The 13565-nt window shown below is 49.7% G+C and overlaps 2 protein-coding genes across 3 annotated transcripts; one reads left to right on the top strand and one right to left on the bottom strand.

Annotated features, from left to right (window-relative positions):
* The first annotated feature begins 960 nt into the window (after positions 1–960).
* LOC136548743 (uncharacterized) lies at positions 961–2202 on the top strand. The gene is made up of 2 exons (XM_066540161.1): positions 961–1089; positions 1732–2202. The coding sequence occupies exons 1-2, from the start codon at positions 961–963 to the stop codon at positions 2200–2202; spliced, it is 600 nt and encodes a 199-aa protein (XP_066396258.1).
* A 1001-nt stretch (positions 2203–3203) lies between these two features.
* LOC136551952 (cyclin-D4-1-like) lies at positions 3204–5717 on the bottom strand. Of its 2 annotated transcripts, none has more exons than XM_066543476.1 (6): positions 5272–5717; positions 5105–5191; positions 4878–4976; positions 4519–4723; positions 4285–4403; positions 3204–4049 (listed from the first exon to the last, which is right to left on the bottom strand). In XM_066543476.1, the coding sequence occupies exons 1-6, from the start codon at positions 5557–5559 to the stop codon at positions 3750–3752; spliced, it is 1098 nt and encodes a 365-aa protein (XP_066399573.1). In that variant the 5' UTR covers positions 5560–5717; the 3' UTR covers positions 3204–3749. The 2 variants fall into 2 exon arrangements, with proteins under 2 accessions (XP_066399573.1, XP_066399574.1); XM_066543477.1 differs by having other exon boundaries at positions 4519–4720.
* Positions 5718–13565: the final 7848 nt, after the last annotated feature.

Here is a 13565-nt window from a genome sequence, read left to right as displayed (position 1 = left end):
AGAACAGCGAGGTACACCTTATTCTTAGGTGCCCACAACTCCTAAGTTATCTTCGTACGCTTTCTGATAACCTCTTTGCTACATTCTAGGACAAGGAGTGCCAGAAGATGAAGGATGGGCTTCCTGAGTACCTCCCAGAAATGGACAAGATGTTCCAAGGCGTAGCAGTCACAGGGGAGAGCGCATATGTTCCTGGTGGCCGCAATGGGCCACAGTACATTAGCAGTGACGAAGACAAAGATGGCGACAACGGCACTCCACACAGCAGTGGCAGCAAGAGGAGCTTCAGCAGCATGAGCACTCACAGCACTGGTACCAGTCCTAGGAAGAAGTCCAAGAGCCCAGCACTTCGTCAAATGTAGAGCAACATGAGGCATTTGAACGTCATGATGGAGAACAAGGCTGCATGACAATCCCAAATCTGGGCCGACAGGCAAAAAAAAGAGGATGACAAGGAGGAAGCAAAGAAAGCCAGGAGGAAGCAAGTGATACAGATGGCCAAAGATTTGGTGGCAACTACGGGAAATCGTCACTTGTGGGTTGGAGTCCTCAAATTAGCCCGTTCTGAATCTGACATGGACACCTTTGAGGACGCAGATGAAGAAGGAAGAAAAGTCCTCCTTGACCACCTCGCTAGGGTCGGCAACTAGACCCTCTAATCAATGCATGCACCTGTGTGTGTGTTTGTGTGTGGTAACCTGTGGCATGAACCATTTGTTGTTGTGAACTTTATTGTGTTGTTGCTCGGTTGATGAATGTTTAAGTGATGTGGTACAATGGATGTGTGCTGTGTGAATGTGAGAGTTGGTTACATGTGCTAAGGTTAGGGTGCATCATTATGTTTGGTTATTGGAATATGTACTGACAACACTTCATTTGTACCAGGAACCTCAACAACCTGGTGCAGCGCTGGATGATGATGATGATAGGAAGCAGCAGTGGGAGGAGGATTTTTTTGCCATGTTGGCAGAAGATGATGACGATGAAATTGCATTGATATATGATATGTATTCTGAGTATGCCATGCACCTTGACAAGTACTACAATAGGGCAGACTACAGGGTGCCAAAGATGAGTGGGTTGGAATGGGTAGAACGGAAGCTACACAATGAAACATCCTGCTACAACATGTTTAGAATGACCCCAGATATGTTCTATAGTTTGCATAATCTGTTAAAAACTGAGTATGGCCTGAGAGACACAAAGAAGTCCACCTCTATTGAGGCTTTAGGGATGTTCCTCTAGATTCTAGGTGCTCCATAGTCAGTTAGGCAAGCCGAGGACAAATTTGAGAGATCACTAGGCACCGTCCACTCGATGTTCTATAGAGTGCTCAAGTGTGTGATCAAGTACGCGGACGATATCATTAAACCTAGGGACCTAGAATTTAGAACAAGGCATCGAAGGGTGATGAACCATCGGTTCTATCCTGAATTCGAGGACTGCATAGGAGCTATAGATGGCAGTCACATGCCTTGTGTAGTGCCTGCTGATAAGTTTGTACAGCACTTGTGTCGCAAGGGCCTGACAACACAGAATGTCATGGCTACTTGTGACTTTGATATGATTTTTACATTTGTCCTTGCGGGATGGCCTGGCTCTGCTCATGACATGAGAGTGTTCGATGATGCCATGACTACATGGAAGGATGACTTTCCTCACCCACCCGAAGGTAGCCACCTAACTGCTAGTACATTTGACATTTCTAATTGAAGTATTTAACACTTACAGGTACGTGCTGCTGTAGGGAAGTTCTATGTCGTGGACTCCGGGTACGCAAACCGTCTAGGATACCTGGCTCCGTACAAGGGAACCATGTACCATATTCAAGACTTCCAAAACGTCGCAGAACCACGAGGTAAAAAAGAGAGATTCAATTATGCCCATTCATCGCTTAGAAATGTCATTGAAAGGGCATTTGGAGTTTTGAAAATGAAGTGGCGCATATTGTTGCAAATCCCTTGCTATCCTGCTAGAACGCAAACAAAGATTATAGTTGCTTGTATGGCTTTGCATAACTTCATAAGATTGAGTGGCCTCAACGATGTTGACTTTGGGCTGGTAGATGAAAATGTTTCCTATGTGCCGCCAGAGGCCTCGTTTGATCAGCCTGAAACTGTTGATGCCCCTGACAGCGAAGATCGTGCACAGATGAATGAGTTTCGTGATTATATTGCGGAGCACCTGTACAATAGGTTGTGAGGACTTGTATTTCATTTGTAATTGCTGAGAACTTGTAATAATGTTGCTTGTGGAGGACTTATATTTTAGCTTTATTTGCTGAGAAGTTGTAATAATGTTGCTTGCGGACTGTAATAATCTGTGGGTCTGTTAGTGCTTGCGAACTATTTTGTGTGTGTCATATGCATGCAATGTATAGGATGCAGTAGCAAATGTATAGGATGCAGTAGCATGCATGGGACATGCAAATCTTTGAATAAATAGGGACAGTTTTGTCTTTGACCAAGCTTATTTATTGCAATGCAAAGAGTTGGAATTCTGAGTAACAAAGATTTAGGATGAAAACTTTCTAACCCTTAGTGGTTAGAAAAATTTGGGTTACAAAAACTTGCAATCTAAATAACTCAAGCGCCCTGCATGGCATGGCAGTAGCACTACTTTTGTGAGCTATGTTTGTGTTCCCGAGGTTTCCCCAGACGATGTCGCCTCTATTTTATTTTTATTGCTCTTTTTTTTTTCCAAAAAAGGAGCCGATTTCCGCGGTCTTTGCAGACAAGCAGTCAAACAAATGTTTGGTGGCAGCGAGGTGGTGTCCTAGGCCTTGTTTAGATGGCCTCAAAATTCCAAGTTTTTTCACTTTCTTTTCATCACATTAATTTTTAGACGTATGCATAGAGCATTAAATATAGGTAAAAAAAATAACTAATTGCATAGTTTGGTTGTAAATCATAAGACGAATCTTTTGAGCCTAGTTAGTCCATAATTGGACAAAGTTTGTCAAATACAAACGAAACATGCTACAGTGTCCAGATTGCAAAAATTTACAATCTAAACAAGGCCCTAGTGGTTGGTTCATAGCAAGAGAAACCGATGATTGCTGATGTTGATAGTTCGTAACCCCTGAAAGAAACCCATTTCCAGTTCTTCTGGGTCCTGTCTTTATGTTCTTGTTTAACTTTCCTGCTTCTTGGATTCGAAGAGTTGGTTAGCCATTATTTTGAATTTTTGACGCAAGAAATTTTTTTCTTTCTCTTTTGCATTTTTTTTCTTTTTACATACAAATGGAAATTGGTCGGAAATTACAGAACAGAGCAAACTAGTACGCAGCTATCTATAGCTAGTTCACGCCTTGCATTGTGTCAGCATCGCCTCATCATCCCCATCATCGCTGCCTTTTATTCTGGTCGTCTCGTCCCGTCTCAGCTTTGTCAACCTGCAAAACCTTTGCTCTTTTTCGCAACACCATTCCATTGTGGGCTTGTGGTGGCTCAGTGGCTGCGTGCCTACTGTTGCAAAAAAAAACGCACGAAATTCAGTACATTTCTACGATCTCAGATCGTCTTTATTCCTGGGCGTCGCCTTTGCTGGATCGTCATGTCCGAAATGTCCTGCTTTTGGTTGCGCTTCCTTTGCCTTTCAGGCATCCACTTTGATTGAAACCGGCGTCAAAAGCTCCCAACAAACCAAACTCTTCAGTCAGTGCAATCAAAACCGCTTGACTTTTATCAAGAAGATGATCATTGATCAGGGCGCGGAATGGGCTTTTCATCCGTCCATCATTGGTGTAATCATCTGCTAATCTTCCTCCTCTTGCTGCAAACAACCGGGGAGCTGTCGTCGTCCTCGTCGCACCAGGAGCTGCTCGCATGCGAGGCGGCAGCAGCAGCAGCAGCCGTGTCATCGCTCCTGTAGCTGAGGCAGCCTGCAGCGTCCAGCACACCGGTGGGGCTCCGCGGCACGGTGGCAGAGGAAGGAGAGGCTCTGCGGCCGCTGCTCGTGCCTTCAGTCTTCAGCAGCGGCTGCGGCACGGTAGTGCCCGGCAGGGCCACGGCAGCCTGGATCGCTTCAAGGCATCGTGACACCCTCTCCTGCAACCGCAGCAGCACAAAGCATTAATCGCCGTGGCTGTAAATGCGGTTCACGCAACTTCGGCAGGCGTGCCTTGCCTAGCTGCACTGCACAAGCAAGTCGAGTACGGATGCAAACCTACGACTTCGACGCATGCGGTAAACGCTAACGTATTGCATTGCATTGCATTGAAAGACGCTAGCTGACTCAGACGACAAAACTCCGTAACGTCGGTCGGGGAAGGCGCACGCGTACCTTATGTACATGGTGGGTGCAGCAAGCCCTGTCGATATCCACGGCGTCCTCTTCGCCGGCCACGGCGGCGGCGACGGCCGCGGCGATCTCCGAGGGCCTGAAATCCAAACAGTGCGTTCCTGCGATGCGTTCGTAACAGTAACGTCGTCAGATCGATCGAAATGGATGCGCCAATGGTTTCTATCTATGGGAAAACTCCGCCGGATGCATGAGAATTTCCTGCTTGACGCTCACCTCTTGCGATGCACAGGATGAGCTCCGCAGATCGAAGGACGGCGCGTCTGCTCGGCGCGTCGCCGCCGGTGAGCCGGTGGAGGAAGTAGTCGATGTACGAGAAGGGAGTGACCGCTTGCATCCTCCATTTGAGCGTGCTGAGCACCAGGAGCTCCATCCTCTGGATCGTCTTCGCCTCGAACACGTACCGCGCGTCCCCGACCTGCTGGCCGACATGATCCAACAACAGTGATCAGGAACAAGGTTTCAGGCCTGGTAGATGGGGCGTCTGTAGCTCGACCGACACGATCGGGGCCTGGCCGGCTGGCCGCACCCCACTGGAACGTGTGGTGTGTGATCTGCATTGCTCTCGATCTCACCTGCAGGTCCAGAGACGGGGGAACGTAGGTCTCCTCCATCTTGGCAGCCAGGGACAAGCACGCCACGGACAGCAGCTGTGTCGTCCAAGCCTTGCCTTCCTGAAATGGCGAGACACATGATTGCCGGCACTGAAACACTGGAACATATGGTGCAGTAGAATTTCAAGAACCAAGAAGTAACAGTGCTGCTTCATCATCAGTTCGTCTCGGACGGATTTGATTCTTACCGGGAGCTGGTAGAGCGAGAGGAAGCGGTCCAAGTAGTTGACGGCCAAGTAGGCAGTGAGAGGGCCGAAACCGTAGTATGTGTGAACCTGTCGAGAGGTTAACTGTCAGATTCATAGCCTGATGTATGGGAACGAGCGAGACTACACTACATTTACCGAGCGCCCACCTTCCAAATCCAGTCGATGGCGTCCATCCGGACGCGGAGATCCATTCCGCCGCCGCGCAGCCTCTCGGCGTAGTCCTCCCGCGGCATGTGCGCCGCCTCCGCCTCCACGAAACCGGCGACGCATTCCTCGAACGGCACGGGGAAGACCACGCTGGGCTCCCCGCGCGTCCTGCTGCTCCGCGCCAGCATCACTTCCTTCTCGGCCTCCGCTTCGAGGTCCAGGATGCTGTTGCTGTCCTCGGCGCACAGCAGGATGGAAGCCGCCATCTCGACGCTGCTCGGCGCCATTCCCTTCCCTCTACAAGATTTCGGTAATCTGGTGCCTGGTGGTAGTGGTACAGATACTGATTGGCTATCTGGCTCTGATAGGTCTCCTCCTCCTCTTCTTCCCCCTTCCTGCTCGTGTTCTTCACCTGGCTTGGTGCGAGCGAGGAGTGGAAGTGGAAGAGGAGGGGCGAGTGAGCAAGGTGCTGTGTGCCGTGAGGCCTCTTTTGTATGAACCGGCGTACAGAGTAGGCGAGGGCATTTTCGGCAAGTAGTGACGAGGACGCGATTAGTACGCGAAAGGATAGCGGGAAGGAAGCAAGGATGAGGGTGTGATTAGAAAAAATGGATGCTCACTTTCGTTCTGTTTTTCTTTTCTAGTCTGTACTTTGAGGCGCTCTACTTTTTAGGGCTTCTATGACATGGATTTTTAGGGTTCTTTGTGTTCTTTTCTTTTTTTTAATTTCCTTTTCGGCCTTTTGACCCAGCCACCCTGGTAATAAGTGGTTACCTTACCCGTAGTAAGAAAGAGCGACTAATCTCAGTTTCAGCGTTGAAGTTTGAAAAAGGAGCAGTGTTATATATAGGCACAGTTCGCTTATCTTATAATCCGTCTTTTTTAGCTTGTTTTTAGTTAGAATATTATTTTTCTCTCACAACAAATTAACCGGAACAATATTTCAGTTTGTTTTTTTAACGAAATGAACGGAGCCTAGTCATATATTAATTCAGTACTACCAGTACATTAGTTCACATATGAACGCTTTTCAGCCAAAAAAGGAAATTAACTTACGTATTTATTTATGTATCTAAACCGTGTCAACGAAACTGCCATGTGGGAAACCAGCCATGGATCGGCTGAACAAATTTGAGAATTTTATGTAAGAAAATCCACACTTCATCTCAATGACTCAACTCAGGTTTTGGAGAACCATTGACACTACCAGAGGTGGCTTCTTTGCCGAGTGCCTGAGGCACTCGGTAAAGGCCGATATGCACTCGACAAAGCCTTTGTCGAGCGCTACACTCGGCAAAGGGTGCTCGGTAAATAATTTATCGGTAAAGACCTCTTTGCCGAGTGCACTTTATCGGGCACTCGACAAAGGCTTTGCCGAGTACCAATCTGACACTCGGCAAAGAAAAGTGGCCATGACGGCGAGCGCCACCGTGACAGCGGCTTTGCCGAGTGTCAAGGTCAAGCACTCGACAAAGGTACCCGCTTTACCAAGCGCCATTGACTTAGACACTCGGCAAAGGTGGCCACTTTGCCGAGTGTCGCCGACAAGACACTCGGCAAAGTGGCGACCTTTGCCGAGTGTCGCTGACAAGACACTCGGCAAAGTGGTGACCTTTGCCGAGTGCCTGGCCAGTGGCACTTGGCAAACCCGTGATGTTTCACCTAGAGGTATTCCAAGTATCGTATCCATGGGGAAATGTGTGAGACTAACTATGGTCTAATTTAACTAAGGGTAGCAACAAGGTTATGATAAATAGGAGCATAGAGAGGATAACTAAAGTTCTCTAGTTCTGACTTGGGTAAGCTTATATCTTCTACTATTCAACTGGCGATATTACTAGGGAAAGACACCAGAAGAGGATGTTTTCCTTCGCAACCACGTCCTACGTGCGCCTACAGGCGGAGGTGGACTATAAAGGATCAACAAAGCTATATAGTACATGCTATATAAAACTTATGTCACTCACGCGATCTACGACATTCCAGAATGGGTGCATCCATGATTAATCTAAGTCTAAGCACCACACTTACACTTATGATTAATACTCTACTCCCCTAGGAAAGAATAAAACACTCAAAAGAGAGTCGTAAACCTAAAGAACAATATAAATAAGATGCTTACTTGAATCAGAAGTTGATTACTAGAAAAATCTCAGACACAAGCTCAGATAGAACTTGAATCTGCCAAGGTACAGGCCATAGAGAGAACACCGACAGGCCGGCACCTCCTCCAAACTCTTTCCTCACTCTCTATCTCACTATTATTTATAAGACTTGATCCTATAGAGGACTAATCTTCTCTTGATAACTGGCTCTGATCCTCATGATATGAATTAGGGTTTCAAGATCTATCTAGGGAGGGGGGTACATGGCTGTTTATATAGGCCAGAGCGTCCAACGTGAGCCCTTAGATCAAACCGACTTTAAAGGACGATGTAGATGCAACCCTAGGAGGTGGTGGAGAACCAACATTGTGACACGGAGATTGACAGGTGGGCCCAAGGGCCGCCTAGCCTATAGGTGGGGCTGCCCGACCCCACATGGCAGTGTCTCGGTCTCCGCTTCGGTAATTTGCCTTCTGGAGTGTTCTAGAGTCTTCTCGCATCGGTTTCACAGTGGAATTTCATAATTTACTTTGATGAATAGGTCCTCCTTGACGATTTTATGGATAAACCCTGCTAAAAACATAGATTCACCAAAACTCATGAAATTTATTAGTTTAAACCCCATACCTATGTTTGGTGATGGAATTAAGTATAAATACAAGTTATGTTGACAGTTTATAATTGATGTTAGTGACTATCGGTGCGAAATGTGGCCGACAAGTAAATATTTGTAGTTTTACCTTGTGCTGTGATCGGATGTGGCCTAACACGCAATGACATAGGATTTATACTAGTTCAGGCAACATGCCCTACATCCAATTTTAGTCTGTTAGTGACTTTATTCCCGAGCCCAGGTGCTCGAAGTTTGTTGTGGGGTTACAAACAAGTAAGGAATGAGAAGGGGGGGTTCTAGAGGCCCGGTCGAACTCTGATCCAAGTGAAAGAGAGTGACAGATGCTCAAATGTGAGTTAAGTATTGGAGCATATGCTATGTGTGTCCAAGCTTATCCGTTGTTGAGTGCATGTAGACTATGTCCTTTTATGAGAGCGCGCATCCCCTTTTATAGATGAAGGGGATGGCCTTATAGGTCAAAGACGGAAAGGGAAAGTGTGTGTACGGGTGCTACCTAGTCTTGTCGCCCACGCAGTCAGGTACGGCATGCCATCGCCCGCCATACTGTTTATGCCGCCATCGCCCACCTTACTGTTCATGACCTGCTGTACTTGGCAGGCTACACAGTATTCGCCTAGGACGACAAATGATGGCGCCCACAATATTGTTTGTGCTCTGACGTGTCTGGCAGGCTATATAGATTCCGTCTGACATGGCCTGATGGCACCGTCATATAGGTGCATAGGGCATGGCAGGGTATGGTCCTCAATATTACGGTTGACTTGAGCACCTTACTTTATCTGCTTTGCCTGCTCCCTGGGCCCATACCGAGCAGGCATCCTAGTTAGTGGTTCTCAGTTGGCTCCGACCATGTCGGTCAGAAAAGAGAGGTGAGCAAAGGTCTGGCATATCCTCTGTCGGAGGAATGGGGTCGGAGTCAGACTGTGGTTCCACCATGGCCAGGTCTTCTAGTTAGGGCTCCGACCAGGTCTCTTGGCTAGAGGTGCTAGTCAAGGACCGGATCATGGTCTTAGCCTATCATTGTGTATCTAGGCTAGCCTAGACACGCGCTATCACTACATCGCCTGCTGGGCCAAGTATTACAGGGAAGTGGGTCCATTGGGGACCCTAGGTTTATGAACCCGATAGGAGCCTCCGAGTCCATTTGGGGCTTCTATGAAACTGTGAAGGGGCTATTGAGTTGCTGCTTTTGAGGATGCATGGGAGTATGATGCTAGAAGATCTCTCGTAAGGAGAGAGCATTGTACATCTCGAACGAGCCCCTGTTTCGGATTCTAGATCAGAGGACGGAGAGAGGGAGGAGAGCATTGTAGCGGGAGAACAAGGATCTTGGCTCCCTTGTTCTGCTTCATGATCTAAGGTGTGAAGAAGTCCTAGGGCTATTCACACATGCTTTGCGTGTTATTGTAAAAGCCTAGGGCTTGTGTTTTTAGCTTAATGAAAGCTTGTATTTGCTTTGTAATTCCTGTGCCCATTACATCATGGAGGCGGGCTATTTATTAGAACTTCAATGTTTTCCTCCTTGGTTTGTTGTTCCGCGTAGGATAACCAAGTAGGATTTAGGTACCCAGCCTCTATGAGGAGGACTGGCTAAGGACGCGAAGGCGTGCCGGGGGGATATTGGCACCCAGCCCTAATGAGGGGACTAGTGAAGGCCATAGAGGCACGTCGAGTAGACATAGGCACCCAGCCCCCAAAGGGGGAACTCGTTGGTAGTCCGTCTTCTGCCAGATGCGCGCGAGCCCATCTGATGCATGTAGCCCCCGAGCCTACGACCGACTAGTGAGTCGGTCGGTGGCTGCACACCTTAGTACTCTTTCCTAGGGCCATAGACTCCTATGTTCCTGCCGGTCGGGGTGTTCGCCCATGTTCATCCCACCCACGACATGCACGGTCGGTTGGATTCCCAAGTTGGGGTCGAGAGGCCCGAGCCCCCGAGCCCCGTTAGGCTCGGTAGGGGTCAGTCGAGTTTCATGCATCACCCCATCTGTGGTTTCAACAACCAGAGGGGTTGAGCTAACGTCACTTGCCTCATGGCTCAAGTGACATGCTCGGTGAGCTCACTAACGGTCATGTTCGAGTAGAATCCGGGTTCGTCGTTCGTAATGGGGTTGGCATAGCCCTCATGTGGCATTCCACTGCTCCTTAATCTGCCTCCCAGTAGATGCCCGAGCCATTCCAGAGACCAACTCAGGTGGCCTGCGAGCCTCTCCTTGATAGAGATTCTGTGGGTATGGCTCGAGGTTAGGATCGAACAAGAAGGTCGTGATGACCCTATCTGCTTATGAGCGGATCAGACGAGGGACACTGGGGCTCATCTATGTTTTCTCCCCTAGCTCTGTTTGACATGAGGTAGCCTCAAGCCCTTTGCGGGCTAGCCTTCGAACCCCATTTGGTCGCTGCTCATATCGAATGAGACGACTACCACTTCGTGACGTGACGCGAAGCGTTGTCATGCAACAATTGCATATGCAATGCTTGGATGTATGGGTTGAATGTATGGATGAGTATATGACAAAATGTATGAATGCATGCATGAGAATGGATGAATGAATGCTCATGCACTGGAAAAGTAAAATGGGGGTTGGTAAAGTTACCTCGATGGCTAGAGTGACAGGTTCGGGGAGCTCCTATCGGATATGTCCGAGTGGAGTCCGGGTCCATCGTTCATGATAGAGTTGAGATAACCCACATGGGGCATCCCACCGCTCCTTACCCATTTCTTGGCAGCCGCCCGAGCTATCCGATTGACTTGGGTGACCGGCTAGCTTCTCCTCGATGAAGATTCCATTGGTGGCCCCCTTCAAACCTTTACTGGGAAGGTAGAGGGTCATTTGCGTGTGGCTGCTCCTCGTTTCCTATGCCCGGGTTGTGGTAGTGGTGGGCCCCACCTAGGCCACATCCCGCCAGCTAGGCGATGTTCCATCGGGCAGGCGTATCCCGTCAACTAGGCCATGTACCGCTGCACGTCCTTTCACATTAAATTAGGGGGGAGGAGAGGGGTTTTTCTCCCATCTCTTCGCCTTTCCTTCACCACCGCCACTTCCACTTTCTTCTTTTTGCTAAGCACCTTTGTGCGCCATGGGGGTTTCTAGGAAAGAGGAGAGCAGAGCGAGGGAGAGGAAAAACTTACAGATCTGTTTGTAGATCCATGGCGTGATGTCGAACTGGAGGCCTTCCAACGTGGATGAGGAGGTGTTGGCCGCCTTTGCCAAGAAGTGGCTGCTCCCATTGAAGGAAGTGGCATATTGGAGGGCTCCCACACTAGGGGAGGTTGTTTCCGAACCCTAGGCTGACGAGGTCGTCTCCTTCCTTGCCTTCCATGAGCGGGGGCTCGAGTACCCCATGCACTAGTTCCTGTGCGGGCTCTTCAACGAGTGGGGCCTAGAGTTATAGCACCTCAACCCGGCTAGGGTGCTACACATCATCAGCTTTGTCACCTTCTGTGAGGCCTTCCTCAGGATGGAGCCGCACATGGACCTCTTCTAGCGGATCTTCAGTGAGCGGGCCCTATCTGAGGGGAAACTGCCCAAAATCGCTCCGGTCAGTGGGTTCGCCCTACAGAAGCGGCCTAAGCCGTCGGTCCCCTACCCGGCGTACTCCCCTAGAGACTCCAACTAGGGATGGCACAGTGAGTGGTTTTATATCAGGAACCTAGCAGAGGTGCCATTCCCAACATTCACTAGAGAGAGGCCAAAGAGGAGGGAAAGCTAGTCATAGGGTCTTCTCCGTCGGTAGAACAAGCTAGAGATCATCGAGATGGAACTTCAGAGGCTCATGCGGCATGGCCTTGATGGGTTGCAGGTCTTCCATACCTTCATCCGTCATCGGGTCACCCCATTGGCGGAGACAACGCAACCGATGTGGGAATACTGTGGCCCGATGGATCCCGACTGTGCGTCGCTGGAGGAGTTGTCAAGGGATGAAGTCTAGAGTTATCTTGACTGGGTGCTGCAGTTGGGGGATGATGAGTCCCTCAAAGGGACGCTCGGACCTCTCCATGCCATGAAGCTATCCGATCTGGTATACTCCTTTCCTGTGACCTTTTTTCTTTCTATTTTGATCTTTAGATCGATTTTAAGCAGCCTATTTCGCAGGGGTTCACGGGCTATGAATCCTGACTGCATCTTCCGAGAGGAGCAGAAGGTGTCGCTCGGCAAGCCGCCTAGAGGGAGGCCATGCTTGCCAAGAAAAAGAAGGAAACCATGAAGGTCCGGAGGAGGTTTGAGAAGGAGAAGGAGATGAACTAGCAGTTCCATGGTGGTGAGCACTGGGAGGAGGTGGAGGAGGAGCTCGAGTCGGATGACCCCCATGGAGTTGGGCGATGATGTGGGTTCCTTGGAAGACGATGGAGATGAGGGTGCTACCATGACCTTGGTGGAGCGTCATGTGCCTATGGCTACGTCTATCAGTGGTGGGCATGGTATGAAGATGTTCGGTGACACTCTTGAGCTAAGGAAGCACGTTGCAGGCGAGGATGCTGCCCATAATTGGGAGACAAAGAGGGCGCTGTCGCCGCACCCTTTGGAGGTGTCATCGGCTTTGTGGGCCCCCTGTTCCAAGTGTGGTAGAGAATGCCGGTCGGTCGAGAGGACGTGATCGTTCCCCTGCATCTTTGGGGTCGATGCATGTGCGTGACCCCCAACGGGGAGATGCCCTGCCAGTTGCTCTAGTGGTTTCGCCATGAGTTGGTGGACACGGCCGTTCATGGACCGAACAGGGATCGGCCGGGTCACCCCCACCCTTGGTTGATCTGAGGGGGCATGGGTCGTGACCCCTGAGCGATCCTTGTCTAGTCAGCTCATCGTCAGCCGGTCAGGGCTTCAAGGTTCTACCACTTTCGTCTAGGTATGTATTAATGCTTCCCTTTGTTCTCATAGTTTAGTTTTTTAGTGTGACTAACCTGGGCTTGTGCCTTTTTTGCAGCGGCCAAGAGCTAGCAAGACTGGAGATCTCCCCACCTCTCATGTGAGAAGAGTGAAGGCCCAGCCTACGGTGGGTTACAACAAGCGAATGGGGAAGCAGGCTGGTGGTGGCACGACCTTCCTTAATGGGGGCTATGTCTTCCTAACCGGTCATGAGCACGACGATGCCATGATGGAGGTGATCCTAGTGGTGATGGCGGGGGCTAGGTCAGAGGCGACTCTTGTAGGCCCTCCCCCACCAGTCATGGAGGAGGAGAGGAGGGAAACTAGGCTCTCTGTCTTGCCTGGTCAGAGCTAGAGGGCGCCAGAGGAGCCATGGCCAGGGCAGTGGTAGAGAAGCCACTGGTGAGTTGTGGCATCCTGGTGGTGGACAACCCCTATGACGGTAAGGAAGACACTAGGGTGATGTCGCTAGCCATCCTACCATCTTGGGAGCGGGCGATGATCCCATTGTTGGTTGGTGCTATGATAGTTGGATCTTCTAGTGGGTCATGGGTGACCCACGAGCTGGTGTGGCCTCACCCCATCGAGCCAAGAAAAGCCTAGTTCATTCTTCGCGATGAGGAGGAGGTGAAGCTTTGGCACCTGCTTGGGGAGAAAGGGCTATCAATGCGGTTCGATCTCGCTCT

Source organism: Miscanthus floridulus, chromosome 4 (assembly GCF_019320115.1).
Source record: "Miscanthus floridulus cultivar M001 chromosome 4, ASM1932011v1, whole genome shotgun sequence".
Classification (NCBI taxonomy): Eukaryota; Viridiplantae; Streptophyta; class Magnoliopsida; order Poales; family Poaceae; genus Miscanthus; species Miscanthus floridulus.
This window is presented reverse-complemented; position numbering and strand designations above follow the sequence as displayed.